At 51.9% G+C, this 23,086-nt stretch overlaps 1 protein-coding gene across 2 annotated transcripts; it reads right to left on the reverse strand.

The window, feature by feature from the left end:
- Positions 1 to 13,115: 13,115 nt before the first annotated feature.
- On the reverse strand, positions 13,116 to 22,440 carry LRFN5 (leucine rich repeat and fibronectin type III domain containing 5). Of its 2 annotated transcripts, XM_042814221.1 has the most exons (3): positions 21,053 to 22,440; positions 19,737 to 20,446; positions 13,116 to 13,497 (listed from the first exon to the last, which is right to left on the reverse strand). In XM_042814221.1, exons 1-3 carry the CDS (start codon positions 22,438 to 22,440, stop codon positions 13,388 to 13,390), a joined length of 2,208 nt encoding a protein of 735 aa, XP_042670155.1. In that variant the 3' UTR covers positions 13,116 to 13,387. The 2 variants fall into 2 exon arrangements, 1 of the variants encoding a protein (XP_042670155.1); XR_006168084.1 differs by lacking the exons at positions 19,737 to 20,446; positions 21,053 to 22,440 and adding an exon at positions 17,742 to 17,987 and having other exon boundaries at positions 13,411 to 13,497.
- Positions 22,441 to 23,086: the final 646 nt, after the last annotated feature.

Raw genomic sequence — 23,086 nt, forward strand, 5'->3', positions numbered from 1 at the left:
GCCAGCACTGAGCCACGGGGTGGTTGCTGCTCCAGAGAACACGGGCTGAAGTCACCTGCACCACAGAAAGTCCATGCAAGGCTGACGCTGTGCTGCATTGCCGGTACAGAGCCCGTGGCTCTACTCAGCAACAGCACATTTAAACTTAGTGAGATATCAGGTAGTTAACTGTATGGAGAAAAATACCAGGAGAAGGCACCTCAAGTTACTCGGGAGCCCAGGGAAGGAGGAGACAGCCCCAGGAGTGTGGGAATCAAATGTTGTTTCTGCATTAGAATTGGGTAATATTATTTTTATTTCATGATCTCCACTATCATAGTTCTTTCTGGGAGTCCTTCTACTTCACTTGGGGAAGATCTCTGATTGCTTACGTCACTGATCCTCTAGACGAACCTTCCCAGGAACGCACACTCTGTATAGAGGTGTATAGATGTATATTTTGTCACACACACTGCAGGAATATCCTGCACGAGAGCAAACCAGAGAACAGCCATGGCCTGTCCGAGGAAGCACCTGAAGAGACATTGGGAAGGCCTGGCATCATCCCCAGTGCTCTTTGTTTAACGACGACTTTAAAGAAAATCACCATATCAATAGGACAAGGAGAGCACGGAGACAGCTAGGAAACAACAGGACGACTACTGACTGATACCAGATAACAAATAAATTAACAAGTAAATAGCAAATGTAAACCTTCTGTAAGATTGTGAACCTGGAGTACTCGGCCAGTGGGGAAACAGGGGAGGGGGGAGGCAAGGGCGAGAAAACAGGGTCTAAAGGCTGCCATGTTGTGTCCATAGGAGCGCTCCTACTTGTGGGACGCCGCCATTACAATCGCGAATAAATTCTGCTTTATCAGAGATACCGTCCTGACAAAATTATTTGGATATTTCCCACAGGAGGAAGGAGCAGGGAGCCAGAGTGCACGCATCCACTCCATCGCAGTTCTGCAGGAACCAGAGGTGCAGCCCCAGGATGCAGCCACCTGAATCGCTGTTAGTTACAAATAACCACAGCAGGAACAACCGGCCCGGGGGGCAGGAGCCACCACCAGCCGCTGCTGCTCGCAGCAGAAGCTCAGCCCCGAGCACTGCCCTCACCCTTCACCACCAGTGAGCAAAGAACACAGCATGAAGGCAGAACCTGCATCTTGAGAGCAGTAACCAGAGCTGCGCTCAGTCGCACTTATTCACCGTTAAAGTTACACTGTTTAAAAAGTAGGAATTCAGAAAGCTCACACTGCCATGTCAGTATGCAGTGCTGTATCTTACAAATAAGGCTCTTTCTGGCACCAATTAAGAGCTTCCTTTGACTTATTAAACTTTTCATCACAATGCACTTGTAGCCTCGCCCCAACCACATTGGCAGCAGCACTTCAGAGAACACACAGGCTCACCCCATCCTGAGGAAAGCCTTTGGAGCAGCGGTGTGGAGGAGCACCCCGAGTCCTGATGCCAACTTCAAACTCACCTGCAGCTACCCACAGATTCACAGTGTAAATACTAATCCTTTAAGAGAAGTGCACGGTATAGCGCTGTTGGCATCATAGAATCACTGAAGTTTGGAAAAGACCTCTAAGATCACCGAGTCCAACTCCAACCCACCCCACAACACCCCCTGTTCTGCCCATGAAGAAGCTAAATTCTTCCGAAAGGTTCTTGGCAGCACCGAGCAACGCATTCACAGGTAGGCCAACAGCCATAAGCAGGAAGACAAAGAAGAGCTGCACTCACCCCGCTGGTGAAGGGGCTCTCAGGCTGCACAGAGCACCTCCTCAGAAAGCTGCCCAGGTCCAAGAGATTTTCCTTCCACTGGCTGGCTCTTATATGAGCCCATGGAGGCTCCTCTCTGGGTCCGGCCGTTCTGCTCAGCTGTGGAGCACAGCTGCAAACCACGTTCGTGTGCTCGCTGGGCAGCCACAGCCCTTCACAGGTGCTCCACTGCCAGTTCAAGCCCTGACCTAAAGGTTCCCCTCCCCCCCTTGCGCCCCTCAGTGCCGCATTTCTGCGGCTCTCAAACACCACCGGGACAACAGCTCACAGCACCGAGATGCACGCTTGAGGGTCCGCGTGTGTTCACTGGTTCAAAATAGCTCCAAAGGGATTACAATTGCCTTTCCTTTCAGCTTGGGCTTGTGACTTTCCGCAGCACCACGCAGACCCCTTTGCCCGTCTGTTTTTTCAGTTCTCCGAACACTTTCTACCGAAGGATACTCAAAGCTCCACATTTTACAGCACAGTATCTATAATTAGCAGCATTAGCGTCAAAGATTTTTGAACATAAGAGAGTAAAGTACAAATGTAACCCATCAGAGCCGGCTGGAAGCTTTGCTCCAAACCCTGGCAGGTTGGGTTTCGCACCCGGAGCGCTTTGATCCTCCCGTCCATCCCCGTTGCTGCCAGGCTCGGTCTCCCGGGCTGCGCTGGGGGAAGTTTCACTTCATCTTAGCGAAGCCGTGTAAGACAGAAGCCTACAAGTGAAAAAGCACCACGGTGGTGAATTATTTGCCTAACGCGTTCCGATGGGAAAAGTGTTTGCGATGACTTCAGTATCAGTGAGCACAGCAGTGGGAAAGCTCAGGGAGCTGCACGCGGGGCCAGACGGGGAGAGGAACAAGGCAGATTCGTCTAAAACAGAACTCAGACGGGCTGGGTACCCTGCTCGTGAAACAGCCCCGATCATCGTCTGGGGACGCTCCAAGAACTGCGCGAAAATACACAAAATACTGCTTCTCATGTAAATCTCCCTTTTCTCCCCGCCTCATTGATTCTGAATAGGGCGTAAGGATGAGTAATGCTGAGACGCACTTAAAGCAAAGGGAGCTATCCCAGGAAAGAGGAACTAAATGACCGGGGGATGGAGAGCCGTTAAAGAAGACACTTTTCTTTTTCACATCAAACACAGATGATCTGGAAAAGCAGAAAGAAGCACCGGTTCCTCCCACTTACTCTATTATTTCTTAAACACAGTTATTGCTTCAAGCGCGGGTTCGCAGCTGGGGAGAAGGAAGAGAGGCGAAGCGAATAGCAGCGGGATGAGCAGCAGCCTATTTAACGGCAATTATCAGCGAACAAAGAGCCGGGCGAGGCTGGAGCCGGACGCGTGGATCTGACGTGGATCTGCTGCCCCGGGGGGAACCTCTGTGCCGGGGGGCTCGGACTGCGCTGCGGCACCGATGGGGCTGCACGGGTCGCCCCTCGGGCAGGAATGCTTTTGCCTGGCTCCAGAAAGAACACGGCCCGGCTATTTCACCGTGCAAGCGCGACCCACCAGAAATAAACTTGCTCCATGCCTAGTTTCTCCTCACCAAAAATCCCAGCATGGAATCCTCCACCACCTCCAGCCAGACCCGCTCTATTCTCGCTGATGTCACTTTTTGGAAGGCACCGCAGGGTTTGGTTCCCCGGGGAGGAGCGATGCACACCCTGCCCCGACCGAGCCGCCCCACCGCTACCCCGGCTCCACTGCGGGCAGTGCTGTGGTGTGGGCGATGGCACACTGGTTTTGTAGAATAGAATGTTGTACACACCTCAGGGCCCTTGACATAAAATAGGCCTTCGTGGTTAAAGAACAGACTATGTGTATTTTTGAGAGAGGAGACTCTGGCTGGGTGTTAATCTGTGCGCTATCGTGCCTTGGGGAGATCACTGGAGGGAGGATGGGCAGCCAAAGGGAAAGGCTGCGAGACACATCCGCACCCAGAGCTGCGTAAGAAGCAGCAAACCGATCTGGCAGATTTATGGCACGAGACACTGGCTTGGCAACCAATGTGTGGATTCTGCTTACTTAGAGAAACAAAGAGAGATGGACTTTGTCAACCACCTGGGGATGTGTGCACCAAGAACGTGAACCCGGCAGCAGGGGAGGGACTCGGCAGCGAGAACTAGGAGATAGAAGAGCTCGTTTTTCTCACAGCAGGTGCTCCTGCTTGCACCCACCATTGCAATCGCAAATTAAAACTTTTTCACAAAAGATCGGGTCTCTGAAAAATCCTCTGAGGCATTCCTCACAATGAGAGGGCAGTCAGCATTGTGACAGTCCGTTGTTGGGTGTTACAGCTGCTCTTCATCTAAAGCAGAAGGAAAGTGAAGAGCCGTAAATGCCTTTCGATAAGATCCCCACAAGGGCCTATTAAGGACACTTAATTTTGCTCCTCAGTTACTGTTGACATAAGAGCCAAATAGGAAGAATCATTAAGACGACACCAACTATTTCCCAGGTGGAACAGCCAACATCCCAAATAGCGGCTGTGGAGCAGTGAAGAACGAGCGGACACCAGCTCAGCAGGCACTGCACACAAAGGCATGGGCTCTGTGCTGCACGGCTCAGTGCTGTCCTGCTGCTCCACCAGGAAGCAGCTCAGTACGATGTTAGGAGCCGAGACCCAGCAGCATCTGAACCAGAGGGTCTGCACAGGCTGGGACCTGCGGTGGCCAGGATTCGTCTCCCAAGATTTTCAACTGCAGCATCACTGGTTCCCACGTTATCATTACCATGGTTTAATTATGTTTAAAAACGGCCCCCAGAACTCACACGTTGTCCTTCAAAACTGTTCCCTGTTACCATGAGCATCTTTCAAACAAGCCCAGAGTGACACAGTGGGGCTGCAGCCATGACAGATAGCAAGGAAAGCCCCTCGCCAAGCACTGTGTGCAGTAACAAAATGGCTGGAGAGGACTGGCTGAGGTTACTGCTCTGTCAGTGCCCACCTGTATATATTTGCCTCCTAAACAAACTGCTCATTCCCTCTGTGGCTGAACTCCCATACATTACCTCAGAACAGACTGCTGGTGTGATTCAAGAAGTTCTTCTCTCAGAGACACCTCCAGGAGCTTTGTAGGTGGCACACTGGGATAGAAGACTGCATCCACTGACTCACTGCTCACTCTACAAGCCATATAGAAGTTACTTCAAAGCAGCAGAGGCAGGAGCAGCACGCTCTAGGCAAAGAGTGAGAGGCTCTCGGTTGTATTTCCTTCCAGAATTGGATTCCTGCTCAAAGAGGTGCTTGTTCTCACTGGAGTCCCCACCACAGAGCCACTGCCCCACACAGCTCCCATCTCTGCTCCCCACATCCACACTTTGTTTCTGCTTCTCTCTTGGGCACAGTGCAGGTAATTCCTTTCCTCTGATTCACACGTTCCACCCCCAGTTTTTCTTTTTAAACATACATAAAGAGTGTGACCATATTTTAAAGCCCTCTGTCCCGAAGTGCCACTTCTTGGGAGATGTGCCACCCAAACATGGAATCTCTCACTCTTTATTGGGACACCCACCCGCTGCAGACAATGCTGTCCCCTGGCAGGTGCACAGTGGGACCACCTGTGAGGGACTCTGGACATCCACATGTTCTCTGCAAGGCCACATCTCCCATCATCCTCAGCAGTGCCAAAAACCTCACTCTTCGCTCAGTTTTCTTTGGATCTGCAGCCTGTCTGGATCAGAGATACTACCAAGGAATCAGGCAGAGCGCTGACAAACAACTCCAGAAATCCACCAGCCCTCCTGTTCTTCATCACAGCTCTGTTTATCATAAGGAATCACCCTGATATTGACAAGGAACACCACAGTGCTGCCGATGCCAGCAGTGTTGGGGCTCACTGCTCCAGGCACAGGATGCATGAGCACCTCCAGCCCTTGCCGTCCCTGACTGCTCACCCACCACAGGGCACGACCACAGGCACTGATGCAGCACAGTGCAGCCAGCACATATCCAGTGCCTACAGGAGCAGTGGGGTTTCCCCTGCAGAGCCATGAGCGGAGGGCTGCGCTGTGCCAGACATCGGCGGAGCTCTGGCGGAGCCCACACGTTCCCCTGGCACAGAAATACCTCGACGTGGGCTGAGCTGTGTGAACACTCCCATCCAAGCCAGCACCTGCACTGTCACGAAAGGCAAACAAGGAGTAAAAATAGAGCTGTGATCCCTCACTGCTGTTTCTCTGGATTCCACAGCGGGGCTCCGGGGTGAACAGAGCTGACAGCATCACCAGGATAAGCCCCACCACCAGGACCCAACACCACAACAGGCTGCTAATCTGGGCTATGAGGGGCTTATAAAGCGAAACGGAATAGAAAAGGGGGGAAGAACTGTGTTCCAAAAAGCTTAAAAGCTGGCATTGCATTTCTGCTCAGAAGCAGAGTGCTGAGACTGCCCAGAATTGTAGTGGTAAAGCAGCAAGGTCTGAAGCCAGGATGAACACAGCATCAATGAAGGACAGTCCCAGTACCAAAGCATATACGCAGTCCTCTGCAAGTCTTCCTTTCGTGCCACCCCATTCCATTGTGACCCGCATGGTTTGAAGACATTGCCAACCACACTGAGACTTCCCTTTGCCAAACCACTGCCAGCACTACTGCTGCCCAGGCACTGGGGAGGAGGGGGCAGTGCCTGCGACCTCAGGGATGGGGGGAATCAACAGGCCCCTGCAGGCCCTGCCACAGTCTCCATTCCTTGAGCTGGGACCACTTCTCCCCTGGCAGTCAGAGGCAGGGGAGCAGCTGGGTTCTTCCTTGCCACTGCCAGTCCTGGGCCCCTCCTGGGCGACTCCTCAGCGCAGCATTTGCCGTGGCACAGAATGTAATGCAGACAGCACCGCATTGCATCAGTGGGGATACATCAGTGTATCCCCTTTGCACTCTTGGGTGTGGTGCTGCACAAGGCCCCTCGTGGCAGAGGTACAGCAGCAATCTTCTCCACGTGCAGCTGGCACCAATCTCTCCAAAGATCAGTAAGTGCTGCCAGTGTTTGCTCTGTACCACGCAAACACTGAGCAGAGACAGCACTTCCTAGGCTCCATCTGCCACCATGCAACATCAGCTCCTGTTGTTGTTTACTTGGAGGGGTGAAGGCAGAAATATACAGCAGCTGGATGGGTAGTCATGAAGTGAAAACGCAGCAGGAGCAAAGCAGAACCAAGCACGTGATGCCCTGCAAAATGTGTGCCAGCTGTGCTGGGACAGCAGCAGGCAGAAAGGCTGTCCCTGTCTTTGTGCCCCACTCAGCAGAAGGTTGGAACTCTGCTGCTGTGGGGGCAGAGGTAAGAAAACCTGAGCTGGTGTCTGAACAGAGCCTGCCAGCTGCTGCACCTGCAGAGCTGATGGCCATGCCCATGTCAGCTTTTGCCATTTCCTGCAGTGCTATCCCAGCAGCCTGACCAGGCACACAGTTTTGAGGGCTTAGAGCACACGGCACAGGGACTTGTGTGCCATTGCATTTCACCGACCTCAGAATGATAATCACAACGCCCAGGGTTAGAAGGGGCCCACGGGGACCATCGGATCCAGCTCCTGACTCCACATAGCACTGTGGAGTAATGGAGAAAAGATGTTGTACATTACATTTGTCTCTTACATGAGACAAATAAAAAAATACATTTCAATGTCATTTAAAACAGAATTCAACACAGTTCCACATCATCTCAGCAGCATCACAGTAACAGGAAGAGCAATACTGCATATTCCAAACCAGCGCTCCCTGCAGCGGTGCTTTGCAACGCAGTTACTCACCAGAGAGGGCCCTGTGTCTGTGCTGTGTCACATACAGTCCCCACTTAACGACTGCAAAAGTTTCACACATGCAGCCAGCGTGACGTGCAGGTGGGCTGCGCTGAGCTGCTGGGAGGGCTCTGCTGGGTCAGAGGTGGAGCATCCTGAGAAAGCTGCAAGTGTTTTTCTGTTGTTTATGTTGCTATTTCGTTGTTTGTTTGATTACAAAATTAACATTCTCTTAGGTGTTCACACAGCAGCTGATGCAGGAAAAATAAAAGCTCACTGCCCAGACTGCCCTGAACTGCCAGGCCCCTTCTCCCTCAAGATGCAGAATGAGATCAAAGAGTAAAACCCAGCAGGGCCACAAGAGAAAAACCCCTCATCCCAACTATTCCAGACAGGGAAACCAGAGCTGAGTAAACAAAGCAGCACTGGTTTGGCTAGGGGAAGCAAAAGGCTTCAGGCTGCAGTTCCAGAGCTGAGTGCCAACCAGAACCAAGACCCCAGCAGCCATACGGCCTCCCCTCAGGCTGGGGAACAACAGAGACATGAAAGCAGGATGCAGGAAGGTTGAGCTGTTTTCAGCTCTGTGAATCATCAGAAGCTTAAGTGCATGAAGTAGCTTTCACACCAGTGCACAAAACCACACTGCAATGGAGCTCTGTCTTCCTACAGCCCATTAATTCCCCGAAAACCCAGGAGCTGAGTTGCATTACTGTAGAAAGTTCTACTGTCAGTAGTTCCCCTTTATGGGGGTAAGAGAGAATCTGAAAAAAGCTGTTCACAAAAGCCATGCAAAGCATCAGCACTAAACCTGTCTTTGTCTTTCTCTCAGAGGAGGCTGCCCAGGATGTACCTCGGGACAATGACTCCTTTCTGCAGCCTGTCTTTTCCTCTCAGGGGAACAGATGCACACACATGCACACCTTTATGAGCAAGGATGGTCCCAGGCACAGCCCCATGAGCACACCCAAATACTGTGCTGGCTTTGCAACATGCCAAGAGGTGCAGTGGCTGCCTTCTTTCATCCTTATTATTTATATGTCTGCAGCAGGTGCTGCTCGTTGGCTGGCACTGGGCTCATTGCACTTCGTTGCCCAAGCCTATCGTAAAAGCTAAACTTGAGATGTCTGCTTATGAGGGTTGTTCCTTCTCCTTTCCAGGTTTGCCCTTCTTTTGAGGGGAGAGGGGGACAGTTTGGAGCCAATCTGTATAGCAGCACTTTAAGAAGGGGTTTCAGTGGTATTTCTGCTGGCTGTGCCCCGTTCCCGGGGTCTCCCCTGGCACAGATGTTCTGTGGCAGCCACAGCCCCTTGTCTCCCTCCTCTGTCAGAGCACACTGTGTGGGCTGCACATGGTAACCACAAAGGCTGCGGAGCAGTGTCACTGCTGGGCATGGTGATGTGCTGCCTTGGGACGCCCCAGCAGCGTGTTTGTCCTTCAAGGAAATGGCAAAGCTGCTGAAACTGAAATACAGTGTGATGATGGAGTGACCGAAACGAGAGGAGGGGTAAGCGTGCTCTGCGCTGCTCCTGACGAAGCAGCACACACCAGAGCAGGTGGGGGCTGGACGTGTGGAATTCAATGAGTTTTAAAGTTCCTTCAGGTTCTGGGACTTTGAAGGTCAGACTTTTTTTCGAGATGAATACTCCAGATTGAGGAAAGAATGGATGTTTCAGAGCTGTACAACTACTGTGGTTGGAAAGTTTGTGCATAGATACAGCAGTGGATACTGTAACTTGAAAGGATGACTTATTTTTAATATAACGGAAAAATAAGGGGCTGCAAGATCATTAATCTGCTGTGAGATTGTCTGCGCCAGGCACTGACAGCAGCACACTGCATTCCTCCTTATCTTATCTGTCTCTGTAGCCTCCTTGAGAGCATGTTTGACATCTATCATTGTTGCCTTGTGTCAAAGCTGAACCAATCTGCCTCAGATAGCATGTATATATGAGAATTTAGAGATCACTTCTGGAAAGCATGTGGAATCTCAGAAGGTGCCCAAGGGTTGAAGGCTTCCCACTGCCCCAGCACCACTGAGCACCGCAGCTGGGGGGAGCAGAGGCACACAGCTGGCAGAGCCCACTGCCTGCACCCAGCAGCCACACTCCACCATGCTCCAGAAGAGCTCTGGTCCACCTCCCTTGTGTGCTCTCCATGCCTTGGGAGCTGCAAGCCCTGCTGGGAATTCTCCATGTCTGCTTGGCTTTATTCCCAGATCAGGCTGTTTTGGTTTTGTTTTCATAAAATTGCCCATATTAAAACTGTATGTTTGATCTCTTGGTTTAAGTCTTCATCACCGCAGGAAAAGGAGCTCCTCATGTCTGGTGTCAGTGAGTTGCAGTTGTGGCAGCTGAAGAGCCACCTTCAGTGCGATACAATATTGGGCACATCCACTTCAATGACAGCAAACAAACATGGGGAGCTGTTTCCACATTCCCATACTGTTCTCAGAGTTCTCATCACTCATTTGGTCAAAAAACACTTTTGAAACATGTTGAAGCTACCCATGGCAGAGGTAGGAGGTGGTTCCTGCCTTCCTGTTCCCTCCTGGGCCATGAGCTGGCCCCAGGCCCCTGCAGGGATTGCTCTGCTGGTTGCTGTGCTGGGGGGACAGCTTGGGGGCCACCTGAAGTGACCCCATGGCTGCAGCTTTGAAGACATCAAAAAATATGAAAAGGAAAAAAAAGTCAAATGTTGTTCGAAGAGTCTGCTAAACTCAGTCTTGTTTAATACTAAGGAAGCACCCTCAACACCCACAGCTGCTCTTCTCAGAGCTGCGTGCAGAGCTGTGAAGGTGATGCTGCCATGGATGCAGCAGGACGGAGGCTTATGAGGAGGGGCATAAGGAACAGGAGGCTCACAGTGCAGAGCAATGCTCCCAGGGGCGCTCCTGGCCCATGCTGCAAATCAGCTGTGAGCCGACAGGGCCACACCATGGCAAGCAGGGCTGCACCCACTCCCTTGGTGGCAGCACACATGTGGTGGGGCATAAAGGAAGAAGGCCTGTGCCCATGCAAGGGTACAGCTCGAGGCTTCAGCAAGTGATGTGCACGTGGAGCATGGCTAATGCAGACAGGAATCCCTGCTGCAGATCTGCTCCAGCCTGGGCTGCCTGCAGACAGTCCTGAGCTGCTCAAAGGATGCTTTTTTGTCCGACTACAAATTTTTCTTCAACTCATTTGTCTCCCATTGAAAAAAAAAAATAAAAACAAACCAAGACACAACAACAGCTGAACAGGACTGTGGTAGGTCTGCAGATTTCTGTCAAAGAAGAGTTTACTTCCTGAGCAGCTCTCCCTGGGACACCACTGGAGTGCAGGAGCTGAGCACAGGCACCAAGGCTGCCACCGACCATCCTCCCCTCAGGGTGCTTTGGGCAGCGGTGATTGGGCTCACTGAGGGCTGCGTGCTCATCTCTTCTACCCACTCTGATTTCCACTGCTCTTCGGTGGCTGCAGATGCACTGTCCTGAGCATGTGCTTCTGCTGATGCACTCCTTGCTCTGCTGGGCACACGGGTGGCTGTGAGCAATGGGGGACATCAGGGGTCCCTGCAGCCCATGTCCCTCAGCCCGTGTCCCACCACCCACTCGCACAACAGCAGATACAGGCAGCATTGGCCAGGGCAGCACCTGCTGGGAAAAGGCAGCGCTGCTGGCGGCCCACCTACTTTGGGCTCTCTTAGCAGCCAACATCTGTTTGACTCTTCACTAAGCATCCAAATCCTATCTTTCTTCAGTGGGCCATCTTTGCCTGTTGGTATGATGCTATTCCTCTCCCCCTTGTTGTACGGGTGGAATGCCATTAAGCCATCCTCGCTGAAGCTGTCCTCTGTTGTTGGTCCAGCAGCAGACTGCTGATGACAGCGTGCAGCTGGCACACTCTGCTCCATAGACATTGTAGGTATTTTTGCAAAACCTGATTCACAACCTCAGCAAATCTGACCACAGTGACACACAGATTTCTAACTAATACTGAGCTGACAGGTGGAACTTACCTTGACAATTAATTAAAAGGACATAAAAAAACACCAGCAAGGGAAAAACAGCTCCACTATGTGCATGAAAGCTTGAAATTGAAGTCATCAAATAAGAGTAATAACACAGCATTAATGGGAAACGAAATCCTGAGAGCTGATACAGACTTTGCAGGAAGAATGTTGAGCTTGTTGTTTTATAAGGGCTAAAACATCTCTGCAGCCCAATGCAGAATGTCCAGAGGAGGAAAGCACCTCTCATTCCTTCCCTGAATTACATTGCACTCTGCTGGGCTGTCCTGCAGCCTGGGCTGCCATCTGCTTCCTGGGTGGAAAAGGCAGCGGTGCTGCAAGGCTGGGGAAGCACCTGCATCTGCAAGGTGTGAGCAGTTGTGAACAGTTTTTATCAAACATATTTTTGAAAACTGGTTTGTTTGGGGCTCCTCCTTTTCCAGAAAACCCAACTGCTCCGTTGTATGGGAACAGCTGAATCACAGCCTGAACCTCTGATTGATCACCTGGGGCGAGCACTGAGTCAGCCACAGGAGCACAGGTGAAGGCAATGCAGCTGTGCTGCTGGAAGGGGTGAAGCCTGGCTGCAGCTCTCCTAGGCCCATTTAAGAGCTGACTGCCAGTGGGGAAGGATCTCGTCTGGAGATCCACTCTACTGGAGTTTCCTATGTGAGCCCAGGATAGGGTGAGTGTCCTTTTCTGTTCTAGTATAATAATTACATAAGCCAAGCTCTTGAATATGCTAATCATCTGTATATTCATTGATTGTACATCCATGCATTACAGTCACCTGCTGTGGCTGTAATCCATATAAATTCAGGCTGAGGCTGTGTGCAGTGCCAGAAAAGCCTCAGACAACTCGAGCTGTGAGTCTAATTCCTGACCACGCTGCTGGGTGTCCCCTTAGCACACCCACACTGCCTTCCTGCAGGGTCCTGCCCCAACCATTGCCCCTGGCTCTGGAGGCCAGACCCGGTGTCTCCTGCACATCCCCAACCCCAGGGTGAGCCCTGTGCCTACTGCTCAACCCAGCAGCTTCACAGCCCAACCAAGGGCCTTCAACCTGCCCCAGACAGCCTCATACAGAGCGCACGGTGCTCTGGGGGCAGCTCAGGGCAACATGGGGAGATGTGGCTGTCCCTGTGTGACAGCTGCTGCTGTGACTGGTTGCTGTTGTGAGCCTTGGGAGGCATGGCAGGGCAGCAGAGCATGGGCAGCAACATCAGTGGCCCGCTGACAACGCACACAAACAGACCAGCTGTCCTGCAGAAGCCATGCTGAAGCTGGCTGATGAGTTGTGGTGTTTGCAGAAGTGACAATGATGTCTGGAAGCCATGTAAAACTCTTAGTGAGAGGGAAGGAAAGCAAAGCTCTCGATCCCGTTTGAAAAGCGAGATGTGATGGGAGCAGCCAGCAGTGCTGCACAGGACTGGCAGGGGCTGCAGTGCTATGGGTGGGAGGGCTGCAGCTCTCTGCTCAGCCCCCGCTGCCCCCAGGCTCCAACCCCACAGTACAGAGCATGGCTGGCACTGCAGGAGTGTGCGGTGCCAACGCCCGGCCGCAGCGGGCATCGCTGCCCCGAATCAGCCCAGTGCCAGCTCCGTTGTAGTAAAACATTTATTTGTTACAGTGATGTAAGCTACCATGGTTACAGTTTGTGAAGTCACCACTGGCAACGTTTGACACAAGTGGTACTGCAGCTGTTGCCACCCAAGTTTTCATTGTTAGTTTTATAAAAACCTCAGACACCAGAAAAAAAGGTATTTAGACTGAATGTGGCAGACGGAAGATGGGGAATCTGTGAGCTGGGAAGGAATGTTTGTCCGACACTGCCGACCTCCACAGCCTCCTGGCCTCAGCTGTGACTTGAAGAAATTGTCTGGGCAGTGTGAGGACGGTGTGGCATCAATCCTTGGTGCACTGGGATCGCTTTGTTTTCTGCCGCATAACCACGTTGGGGCAACTGCTTTCAGGGAGTGGAGCAGTGTGGGTGTCCTTCAGGTCAGCCCCAGCTTCTGTGCAAAGAGAGAACAGAGACAGTGAGGGTAACCCACAGTGCCCAGTGCCGTGCTGCAACCTCCAGACAGAATGACTGACACTGACAGACGGACGGAGGGACAGCAACACCCATGGCAAGGAATGGGAACATTCACTTCTCCAGAATTAGAGAACTCCCCACTCTCTAGATTTGCTCCTGACTTCCCGCAGGCAAAGCCCTTTTCTACGACAGTGTTTTCACCTCTTTGTGCAGTATTGGAAGTGGCACAGAGGTGAAACACCAACATGAAGCAGTGGATGGGCACGAGCCCAGCGTTGGTCCTTGCCAGGCTTACATGCAAGTGAAAAGTCACCATGCACAGAACGTGTAGCGTGTGCCCATCTGTCCCTGAGCAGCCACACTGTTGGTCTTGTCCCAAGGGAGTGTGGGGACCTGCAGCTCCACTGAGTGACTGCAGCCCTGCACCTCGCTGCTGCCGGCCCCGTGGCCCCAACTTACCTCTCAGCACTGGAAGCGAACCACAAAGTGTGGCCATGGCTTGCTGCAGGACACAGCTCTCCAGCTGTTTGCAGCCGCGCACCGGGGCCTGCAGGACTCCCTGCCCACCACCCTCTGCCCAAGTGAGCATGGGGAGAAGGGAGCTGCGCTGGAACCGTGATTCTTTTTCTCATTCTCCTGTCCAAATTGAATTCCTGTGCAAGATAGGCACATGCACACATCCCCATGATGCAGGGAGACCCAGGCAGCTCCAGGTCCCACGCTCCCCTGGGCTGCAGAGCTGCTCTGTGCTCAGAACGCGCTGCACTCAGCAGTTGCCTGTGTGGCTCCACAGTATCAGACGTGCTGTGGCAGCATTTCCACATCACTAACAGCCCCAGCAGCTCCCAGCAGGTGTGTGCACCCCATACACAGTGCACAGTGAACATTCTCCTTGCCTGCCTCACTCTGGGTACCAACGGAGGCAGAAGCAGAGGAACGCCACCACTCTCCATCTCAGCACCACTCCTGAGGGGCTCTGCAGGGCTCTGCAGGCCAGGGGGACCCAGAGGTGCCATCAGCCCTTCCCAGACGCTGGAAGTCCCGGGTCAGCACTGAGCCAGTACTGACCTGTCCCTGCCTGCAGACTGGTAACAATCACTGGTAACAATGAACTGATATCAGCTGTCAGCAATCTGAAGGCTGATACCAACCGAGAAACAACTTTGAATGACCTGGCAGATGTGGCTTGTTCCAGCATGACAGAGGCAGTAGAGCTCGTTCTGTTTATTTTCATACAGACAAAGCTTCAATCTCGTCTCTCTGCAGCCAACAATTTGCCACATTTGCTTTTTTCTTTTTTAGATTCTTTCCTTGCAAGCTAAGCTTCCTTTTTGCCACAGCATCAGCCTTCACGCCTGGCTCTTGTGAATAAATCAATGGCATTAGCACTATCAGCAAGATCAGAAAGCTCTGCCTTTTGGCTCACATTACTGATGCAAAGTGTGGGTGCTTTAACGCATTCCAGAACCCATACCCTGCACACTTGTGTCCCATCCATGCTGCCATGAAAGCAACGTCACAACCACATCCAAGCAGAGACAGAATACGGCACATTTGTTCTTATTTCCAGCGCTGCCTTTGTCCAACACTCAGAGCATGCATGCACAGTGCAGCACAGCTTGGCAGCAGGCCTAGAGCCACTGTCCCTGCCTGCCCTGCAGTGCTGCTGTTCCTGCGTGCCCTGGGGATGTGCCAGTGGTGACAGTGCTGCAGTGCAATACTTACCTGGGGCTGCCACTGTGGGTCCAGGCGCCCTGCACAGGTGAGGCAGCACAGCCACAGTGCTGATGCTCTTTTAGCAAAGCACTGATGCTCTGGCTGCTAACATTAGTTACATAGAGGAAAAGGGTTTCTGCGTACAGGAAGACCATTTTCCTTTAAAATGATGGTATGCAGCCACCTGCATCACACTGTGACAAAAGAGCACGCTTGTGCATCTGCACAGAGGGCAGGAGATGCTGCTGCAGCACTCAGCAAGTGCAGGGGCAGCTCAGTGCAATCCTTGTATCTGTGTCACAGCCAGTACTGAACTAAAAGGCATGCAGAAAAATGTCTTCAAAGAGAAAGCATTGGATGCATGGTTTCAGTAAGCAGGACCCTATTGATCTTGCTGTGATTTGTTGGTTTTTTTTTTTTCAAACCAGAACTTTGACCTACCTTAAAATTACTTCCTAAATTACCATGGGAGAGGCATTGTGTTACTCTGTTACAGCTGCTATTGTTCCTTTTAGAGAGTGAGCGCACATCACTTGTTACAACAGCACCTTAAAGGAACAGGACAGTACGTTTTCTTGAGATATTGTAAGTCTGACAAATGCTGCCACTCTGCAAGCAGTACCTCCAAGGCTCCAGTTTCTCCCAATTAGTGAGAAGCAGTAGTAAATGACAGCAGCTGTGACATTACTTCTGCTTGTTGGGTCAATCACTGAGGATAAACCCCCACTGCCTCTCTGCACAGTGCCTGCTGCAGCTCGGGGTGCATTTGCAGATGGTGCAGGAAGAGCCACGCTGTGCTTCTTCAAGGACACGTGAGCAGCATTTGCTGGCAGCAGTGGGACACGGGGACAGGCGGCTGCAGGACACACAGACACAGGGACAGCTGGCTGTGACAGAACTGTCATCCACCACAGCTTGGGCTGACGTGACTCAGAACTGCAACACACAGGCACAAGGTGGTGACCAGCAAAGTTCTGGTGTACTCTGAGAAATGCCAACATCTCTGTGCTGCACGGAGCAGAGCTCAGCCCCCAGCAGCTCCACAGGAAACCACTGGGCCCGGCGCTGGCACTGCTGCACACACGACTGCTGGAGGGGCTTCACCACAGGGGAATGGGAATGGGCCCTGCCATCACCTGCTGCTCCTGCAGGGCTCTGCGGGATGCGTCCCTATGGTGACACACAGCAAAGCCCCTGTGGGACAGCACTGCTCTGCAGCACTGGGGGCATCGCCCGCCCCACACTCGTCCCCATGCCCCAACACCTCTTTTGCTCATTACTGCAGATCTGCACTGGTGCTTGGGGAGAATTTTCCAGCAACCAGAGCACGTTGGCAGAAATAAAGCCACATTTGCACCCAGAACTGAACAGTACCATATATTCACCGTCAAGAACATGCCCAGAACATCAGCAGAAAGGCAGCACAGAGAACAACTAACACAACCAGCTTTTCACCCAACAAAACCCTGCTTCTCCATCCAAACATAACTTGAAGCAGCCCTCTTTAACAGAACGAGTGTGTTTTCAAAAAAGGGTTAGGAGTGGGTTTAAGAAATACGTTAAGAGAAAGCGTGTGTCAGAAATCTCAGTACAAATAAACAAATTTCTGAATTTTCTTCTCCTTGCCTGGTGCTTGTGAAACACAGAGACCCTCCCACAACCAAAGTGTTGGTGACCGTTTTCATAGAGCACGAGCAGCAGGGTGCTGGTCAGGATGCTGCACACTGCCTTGGGGTGCTGCATACGACATCAGGGTGCTGCACACTCACTCGTGCAGCCCAAAGGGGTTCATCTCAAGAACAGCAGCTCCTGGCTGCCCACTCCCCTCCCCAAGGCCTTCCCTGCATGACAGTACTGTGTGACCACAATGGGGTAAAGCCACATCTGGGATTCTTTCATGAGTGTTTTGGTTTCCAAAGAATTAGAAAACTTCCAGCACATCACTGAACAAATATTTCAGTGTCACTCTTCTGATCAAGAGATACCTTGGCACTTTTCTCTGCATCTATCTGCTACAGCTCTGGTTTTGCAGAACAGAAAGGACAGAAGATTTCCCCATTCCCAAGGCTTCCCGCACTTGGAATGAACCAGGCCTGAACATCCCGCTGTATGTTCACCCCTGTGGCGATGGCACAGAACCAACACCCCGTGCACACCCAGAGGACGCTCCTCTCCGATGTGAGCAGAGCCCTAAAGCCACCCAGGTCTGCAACGTTAGCGCAGAGTTAAACGAAACACGGTGACATATGGTCCTTCTAAGCTGCTTACACAAACGTACTGCAGACAGATTACTCAGCTTCAGCGTTTGGAAAATCGATTCCTTTGAGTAAGAAATGAAAAATATAAAAATAACCCCCCCGAAGCTATGAACAGTTCAGCACTTTCACAAGACATCAGACACGCGTCCAGTTTTAGACAACACACAAAGCATTTCCATTTGATGTTTCCAAAACGCACAATTAGGACAAGTACCTCAGCAGAGCACACGGAAAGGTGCCTCCTTACCCATCGTAAGGTGAAGGTACCGGCTGCAGAGATCCAGCTCCTCCAAGGACCATTACCCCCCTTTGCCCAGCTTCACCATGCCTTCACTTTCAACCTTCCACAACTTGGACTCTGGCGGTGCGCTGTGAGCCTATTTCTGTCCATATGCCCCCCTCTAGAAGACTGCGGTCTTCCAGAGAAATCTGGAGGGATTTCTTTTTAGCTTTTCCAGCAGGAAACGGGTAGTTCTAATTTTGGTGCTTCATTTCCTTTCTGGTCTCTGTACTTCCAAAGGGAAGAAAAAGGGCTTTCTAAAAAAGAAACAGCCTCTTCCTTCCCTGCGCTTTCCGCCTCCAGTTCCCGGCTCCTGCAGCCGCTGGAGCAAAGCACAACCACGACCCGCAGGCTCTGCACACCCAGCCCTGAGCGCAATGCCCTGCAGGAGACAACTCTCCCACACCGGCCCTGGGGCCCAGCACTGCATGTGTGTGTGTGCCTGAGAGCCAGAGCACCTGCACACAGCTGCTGGGCTGTGCTTCCTTCAAGCACAAGCACGCAGGGTGTAAAATTTAACTGTTCTATCGCTTTAGTGGTCGCAAAGCCCGTATAAAAAACAGCGTTTAGCATCTGAGAATGCGCTGAGACGGCTCAGTTAAGCTGCCTTTGATTTAAATGTGATGACCATATGAGTTTAATTAGTATTAATTTTCAAATTTTCTTCAGAATGAGCAGAGCAGCAGAAGCACATTTCTCACCCTCACAACAGGGGTGTCTGAGCTGCTACCACCTATTGCCATATGCTCGAGGGCGACACCGTGGCCTGACAGCATCCCAGGGGCACGGAGCCAAGCAGCACATCACTGTTAAGGTGCGAACATCTCCCAGCCACCCCGCTGTGCGCAGGGACTACAGATGCAAAGCACAGGGCTTACAGGAGATAGGCCCCTGCAAGCCTGGAACGAGCGAGGTTATTGCCCCCAGCACTGCCCTTGCCTCTGCCCACTGCTGCCCCTCACTCCCCGCTGTCTCGAGGCGCTGGCACACACAGGAGCTCAACACATTCCATTTCCACATCGCAAAGCAGGGAGCCACCGATCAGGCGCCGGTCCTGTTGGAAGGGGTTCCCAGCTGTGGCACCGATACTGCGGGACAGGAAGGGAGCAGCATCCCCTGCACACTGCTGGGCGCCCCGGGCAGTCACTGCCAGGCTGGCTGGGTGTACCGAGTGAGTATTTTATTTTACACAAGAGAACAACACAGCGTTGTTGTTTCTGTACAGCATCTGCCTAAAAACAAAGGCAACACCATTATCACGGAAAAGAAATATACAGTCTGACCATTTTAAAAAATATCATTTTACTGATTGATCCAGAAGTGGTTATTTGTTAGCTTGGAGGAAATTTCATTTCCTTTATAAAAGGCTTTTTCTGTGAAAACTCTCTCTTGCGTTTTCTGCTACCGCAGAACCAGGAAGCCAGTCCTAGAGCAGGGAAGGCACTGGTGCTGTTTCATGCTTTTTTTCACCCCTTAACCTCTTTTTTTTTTTCCCTTTTTTTTTCTTTTTAAACTCTGAATGTTGCCTTCTGTTTGGATACTAAATAAAACCAAATGGAAACTAAACAAAACCCCGTGTGCACTGGGTGGCTTATAGAGAACCCCGCATGGACAAACCATCACTCAGTGAGACAACAGTGGACTTCCGAATCCAATTCCCCAGGAGAGGGAACTTCACACAACGTTTGGCATTTTGTTTCTCAGAGAAATAAAAGGTAAACTTAAAAAAAAACCCAAAGGCAGGTCACACAGTGCTTTCCAATATCCACTCAGAGCTCGAGAACGTCGCTGTTCCGCCCTCCGCGCCGGAGCGGCCCGCCTGCGCCAGCATCCCGTTCATGGAGAGGCTGCGCCGCGAGCACAGCCCCGCGTCCTGCTGGCAGCGGCACAGCAGCAGCTCGCCGCCCAGTGACAGCCTGCGCTTGGCTCTGGACGTGGTGGCCGGCAAGGTGAGGAACTTACTTGGCTTGGATTGTGCTCTTTTGTACGTGGGGACCCCTTGGTCAGAGTCGGGGGGACGGCTAGCTAGCTGCAGAGCAGTGGAGTTATTTCTGTTAGTGTTTTGGGACTCGATACTCGTGGCAGCTTCGCTCTGCGGCTCGCTGCTGGGCTTTGGCCCCGGCTTCCGCTTCGGCTTCTGGGCAGCGGAGGCGCCGGCGGCCCACGCGTGAGGAGAGGGCGAGGTAGTGGTGGCCTCCGGGCCGGGGCTGGGCTCCGGCGAGGGTCCGGCGCCGTCGCCTGCGGCCCGGCAGCACTGGGCGGCCTCCTCGTGCCCCACCGCCTGCTTGGAGGCAGACTGGGACAGCGCCCCGCCGCAGCCCTGCACCTGGGCCCCGTTCGTCTGCGAGTAAACGTTGCTGACCTTGGTGGCCTTGTGCTGCCCGTTGTTGTTGCACACCTTGTACCGGATCATGAGGATGATGATGAACACGAGCACCGAGGCCACGATGATCCCGCCGATGATGATAATCATGGTCCCGCCCAGGAACTGGGACTGCATGAAGTGGCAGCGCACGTAGTCCTGCTCGGTGGTGAACTGCGTGCAGCCCACCACCCTGGTGGCGGTCAGCGAGGTGATCCCGTCGTCGTAGATGGCCAAGACGCACAGGTCATACATGGTCCCAGCAGCCAGGTTGTTCACCAGGAAGGTTTTGCTCGTGGGAGGTATCATCCTGGGGGCGAGGACATCGGCGTTAACAAACCCGTGTTGCCGCAGCCCCCTCCCAGCCCTCCCCTGGCAGCGCAGCCCTGCCCTGGCGGCGGGCAGCACCACGCTCCCCCCACACAGCTTGTCTGGGCAAAGCCCTTCCTGAGAGCAACTGTAGATGAAATTAAGAAAACAACAGTTCTGAAAGGTGTGACGGTTACAGCCCAGACTCAGAACAAAGTCACCCAATGCACAGGCCACGCACGCTCACTCCTCCCAAGCATCACCACCACGGCAGCAGGGTGTGCTTGCAGAAACGTGTTTGCAGGCAGCACCGTCCCCATGCTGTCATTAAACTGAGCGCGTTAAGATCCACTTAGCTCATCTAACCTCACAATCCTTCTGCTAATCAGATTACTAAAGAGGATCAGAGGTCTGTTTTGGATTCTTTAGAAATAACCCAACCCACAGCCATTTCCCAATCTGCATTACCCTCTCCACCAGCCAAGAGCCAGGCTGTGGCTAGGAGATGCAGGCTGACAGCCCTCCGAGGAGTGGGCAGCAAAAAGCTTGCACCAGCAACCAGTGTGGAGCAACGGGGAGGGGCTGGGCTGGGCTGGCCGTGCCATACCTGTACACCAGAGAGTCATCGTAAGTGCCATTGTACTGGATCTGGAACATGCGTATTCCAGGTATGTTTCTTTGAAAATTGAATTTCAGCAGAGCAGTAGATGATGTCGCTTCAGCAACAACCACCTTCTTGTCTTGGCTGACTTTTGTATCCCCATTGCTGCTGCTTGCATTGGAGCCCGACTTGGTGGACGTTGAGATATCCGAGGAGCCAGGGTCAGGCTCGTGGATGTGGTTAGTGCTGTTCAGCAAGTGAGGGAGCTTGATTATGTGCAGGTCCACCGTCTGTGTGGCTTCCCCTGCTGGGTTGGAAGCGATGCAGGTGAAAGAGCCCGTGTCCTTCACTGTTGTGATGAGGATGTCGAGTGTACCGTTGTCATATACCACAGACCTTGTTGCGTTAGAAATAAGTTTGCCCTCAGGTGAAATCCAATGAATTGCTGGCTCTGGATCCCCCCGGGCCTTGCACCTCAGCGCTGCCCTTTGGCCCTCCAGCACCCTCAGCTCGTGGGTGTGCCTGGTAATGAGAGGAGGTTCGCACAGGAACTCCTCCTCAGGGATCGACCAGAAGTACCGGCCCGACAGCAGCTGGGGAGAGGCACACGTCTCCAGGTCGTCTTCTCTGGAGAGACGCCTCAGCCACAAGAGCTCACAGTTGCAATGCAAAGGGTTTCCACCAAAGCTTAACGCAAAAGTAGAAGGGCTGATAATTCCTGAGGTTGCCAGTACCTGAGCTCGCTGAAAGAGAGGGTCAGGTGGTAGCTTCTGCAGTTTGTTAGACGTGACGTCTAACCTGGTCATCTTGTGGAGATGGGAGAAGGTCCCCTTAGGAATATGATCAATCATATTGTGGTCCAGACTGAGGGTGTGCAAGCTAACCATCTTTTCCACAGCATCCCAGGGGATCGTTTCCAGGTTGTTGTAAGACAAATCCAATTCCTCAAGAGCTAAAACATCATCGAAAGCTGTGGAAGAAATAAGAGTCAGCTGGTTGTTGTTAAGTATCAAGTGATGAAGATTGGAGAGCCCACTGAACATGTCATTGGTGATCTTAGTCAATCGGTTGCTGTTCAAATGCAAAGCCCGCAAATTGCGCAAGTCAGCAAACGCGTGAGGTGTGATAAAACTGATTGTATTCCTGGACAGCGTCAGGTCCACCAGGCTGGTCATATTGGCAAAGTCTTTCCTCTTGATATTTGTAACAAAGTTGTCTGCCAGCCGTAATTCCACGGTCCTCCTGTCAATGTTTGGTGGAACAAATAAGAGCCCTTTCTTGGCACAAAGGGTCGCAAGGTTTGGAGACAAAATCTGACAAACGCAGCGCTTTGGGCAGATCTGAGCTCTCACTGCTATGCCAATGAACAGCAGAAACAAAAGCAGTTTTTCCATTGTAGATCAGGTGCACGAGCCTGTAAGGAAGAATAAATGTCTGTTAATGCCTGCAAGATCAGCAAGTATATCGTAACAGAAATCATAACAGAAGCAGAGGAAAACTGTCTATGATTAAATCACGAAACAGGTTCACAGAACAGAATTTCTGTCTCATCTCATTACCAGATGTCTTGCAACTGTCCATATCCTGACATGGAGGACAACTGAGATTGCTGTATGTATGCATACACACACACATATATGCACATATACACATCCATGTGCAGGTAACAGTGCGGTTTGGAAGCATCTGGTGGCTCTGTGCATTGCAGCAGTGGTGCCTCTCATCCAGCACCACCATTCCCACCACCGAGCTTTAAACTGACACTCTGGCCTCATGATCTGGAGTTACTTTATGATTATGCCATTTACATACTGGAAAAAGGGATGTTTCATGTACGCTTTACTTGCTGAGCTGAAACCCTCAGCGACCTCTAAATCACGCAGTAGGTTTATAATCATTTCTACTGAACATTTAAGCTCTTAATGCTATTTTCAAAGTAAACCCAGAAGGGGCTAATTTTATGTCATTCAAAAAACAATAATGTGCACAAAGAAAAAGAAATATCAAGAAAGCTCCTGAAAACAGACACCTGAATAATAG

This window comes from Centrocercus urophasianus, unplaced genomic scaffold (genome assembly GCF_019232065.1).
Source record: "Centrocercus urophasianus isolate 14NV4802_14NV808 unplaced genomic scaffold, USGS_Curo_1.0 seq_14, whole genome shotgun sequence".
NCBI lineage: Eukaryota > Metazoa > Chordata > Aves > Galliformes > Phasianidae > Centrocercus > Centrocercus urophasianus.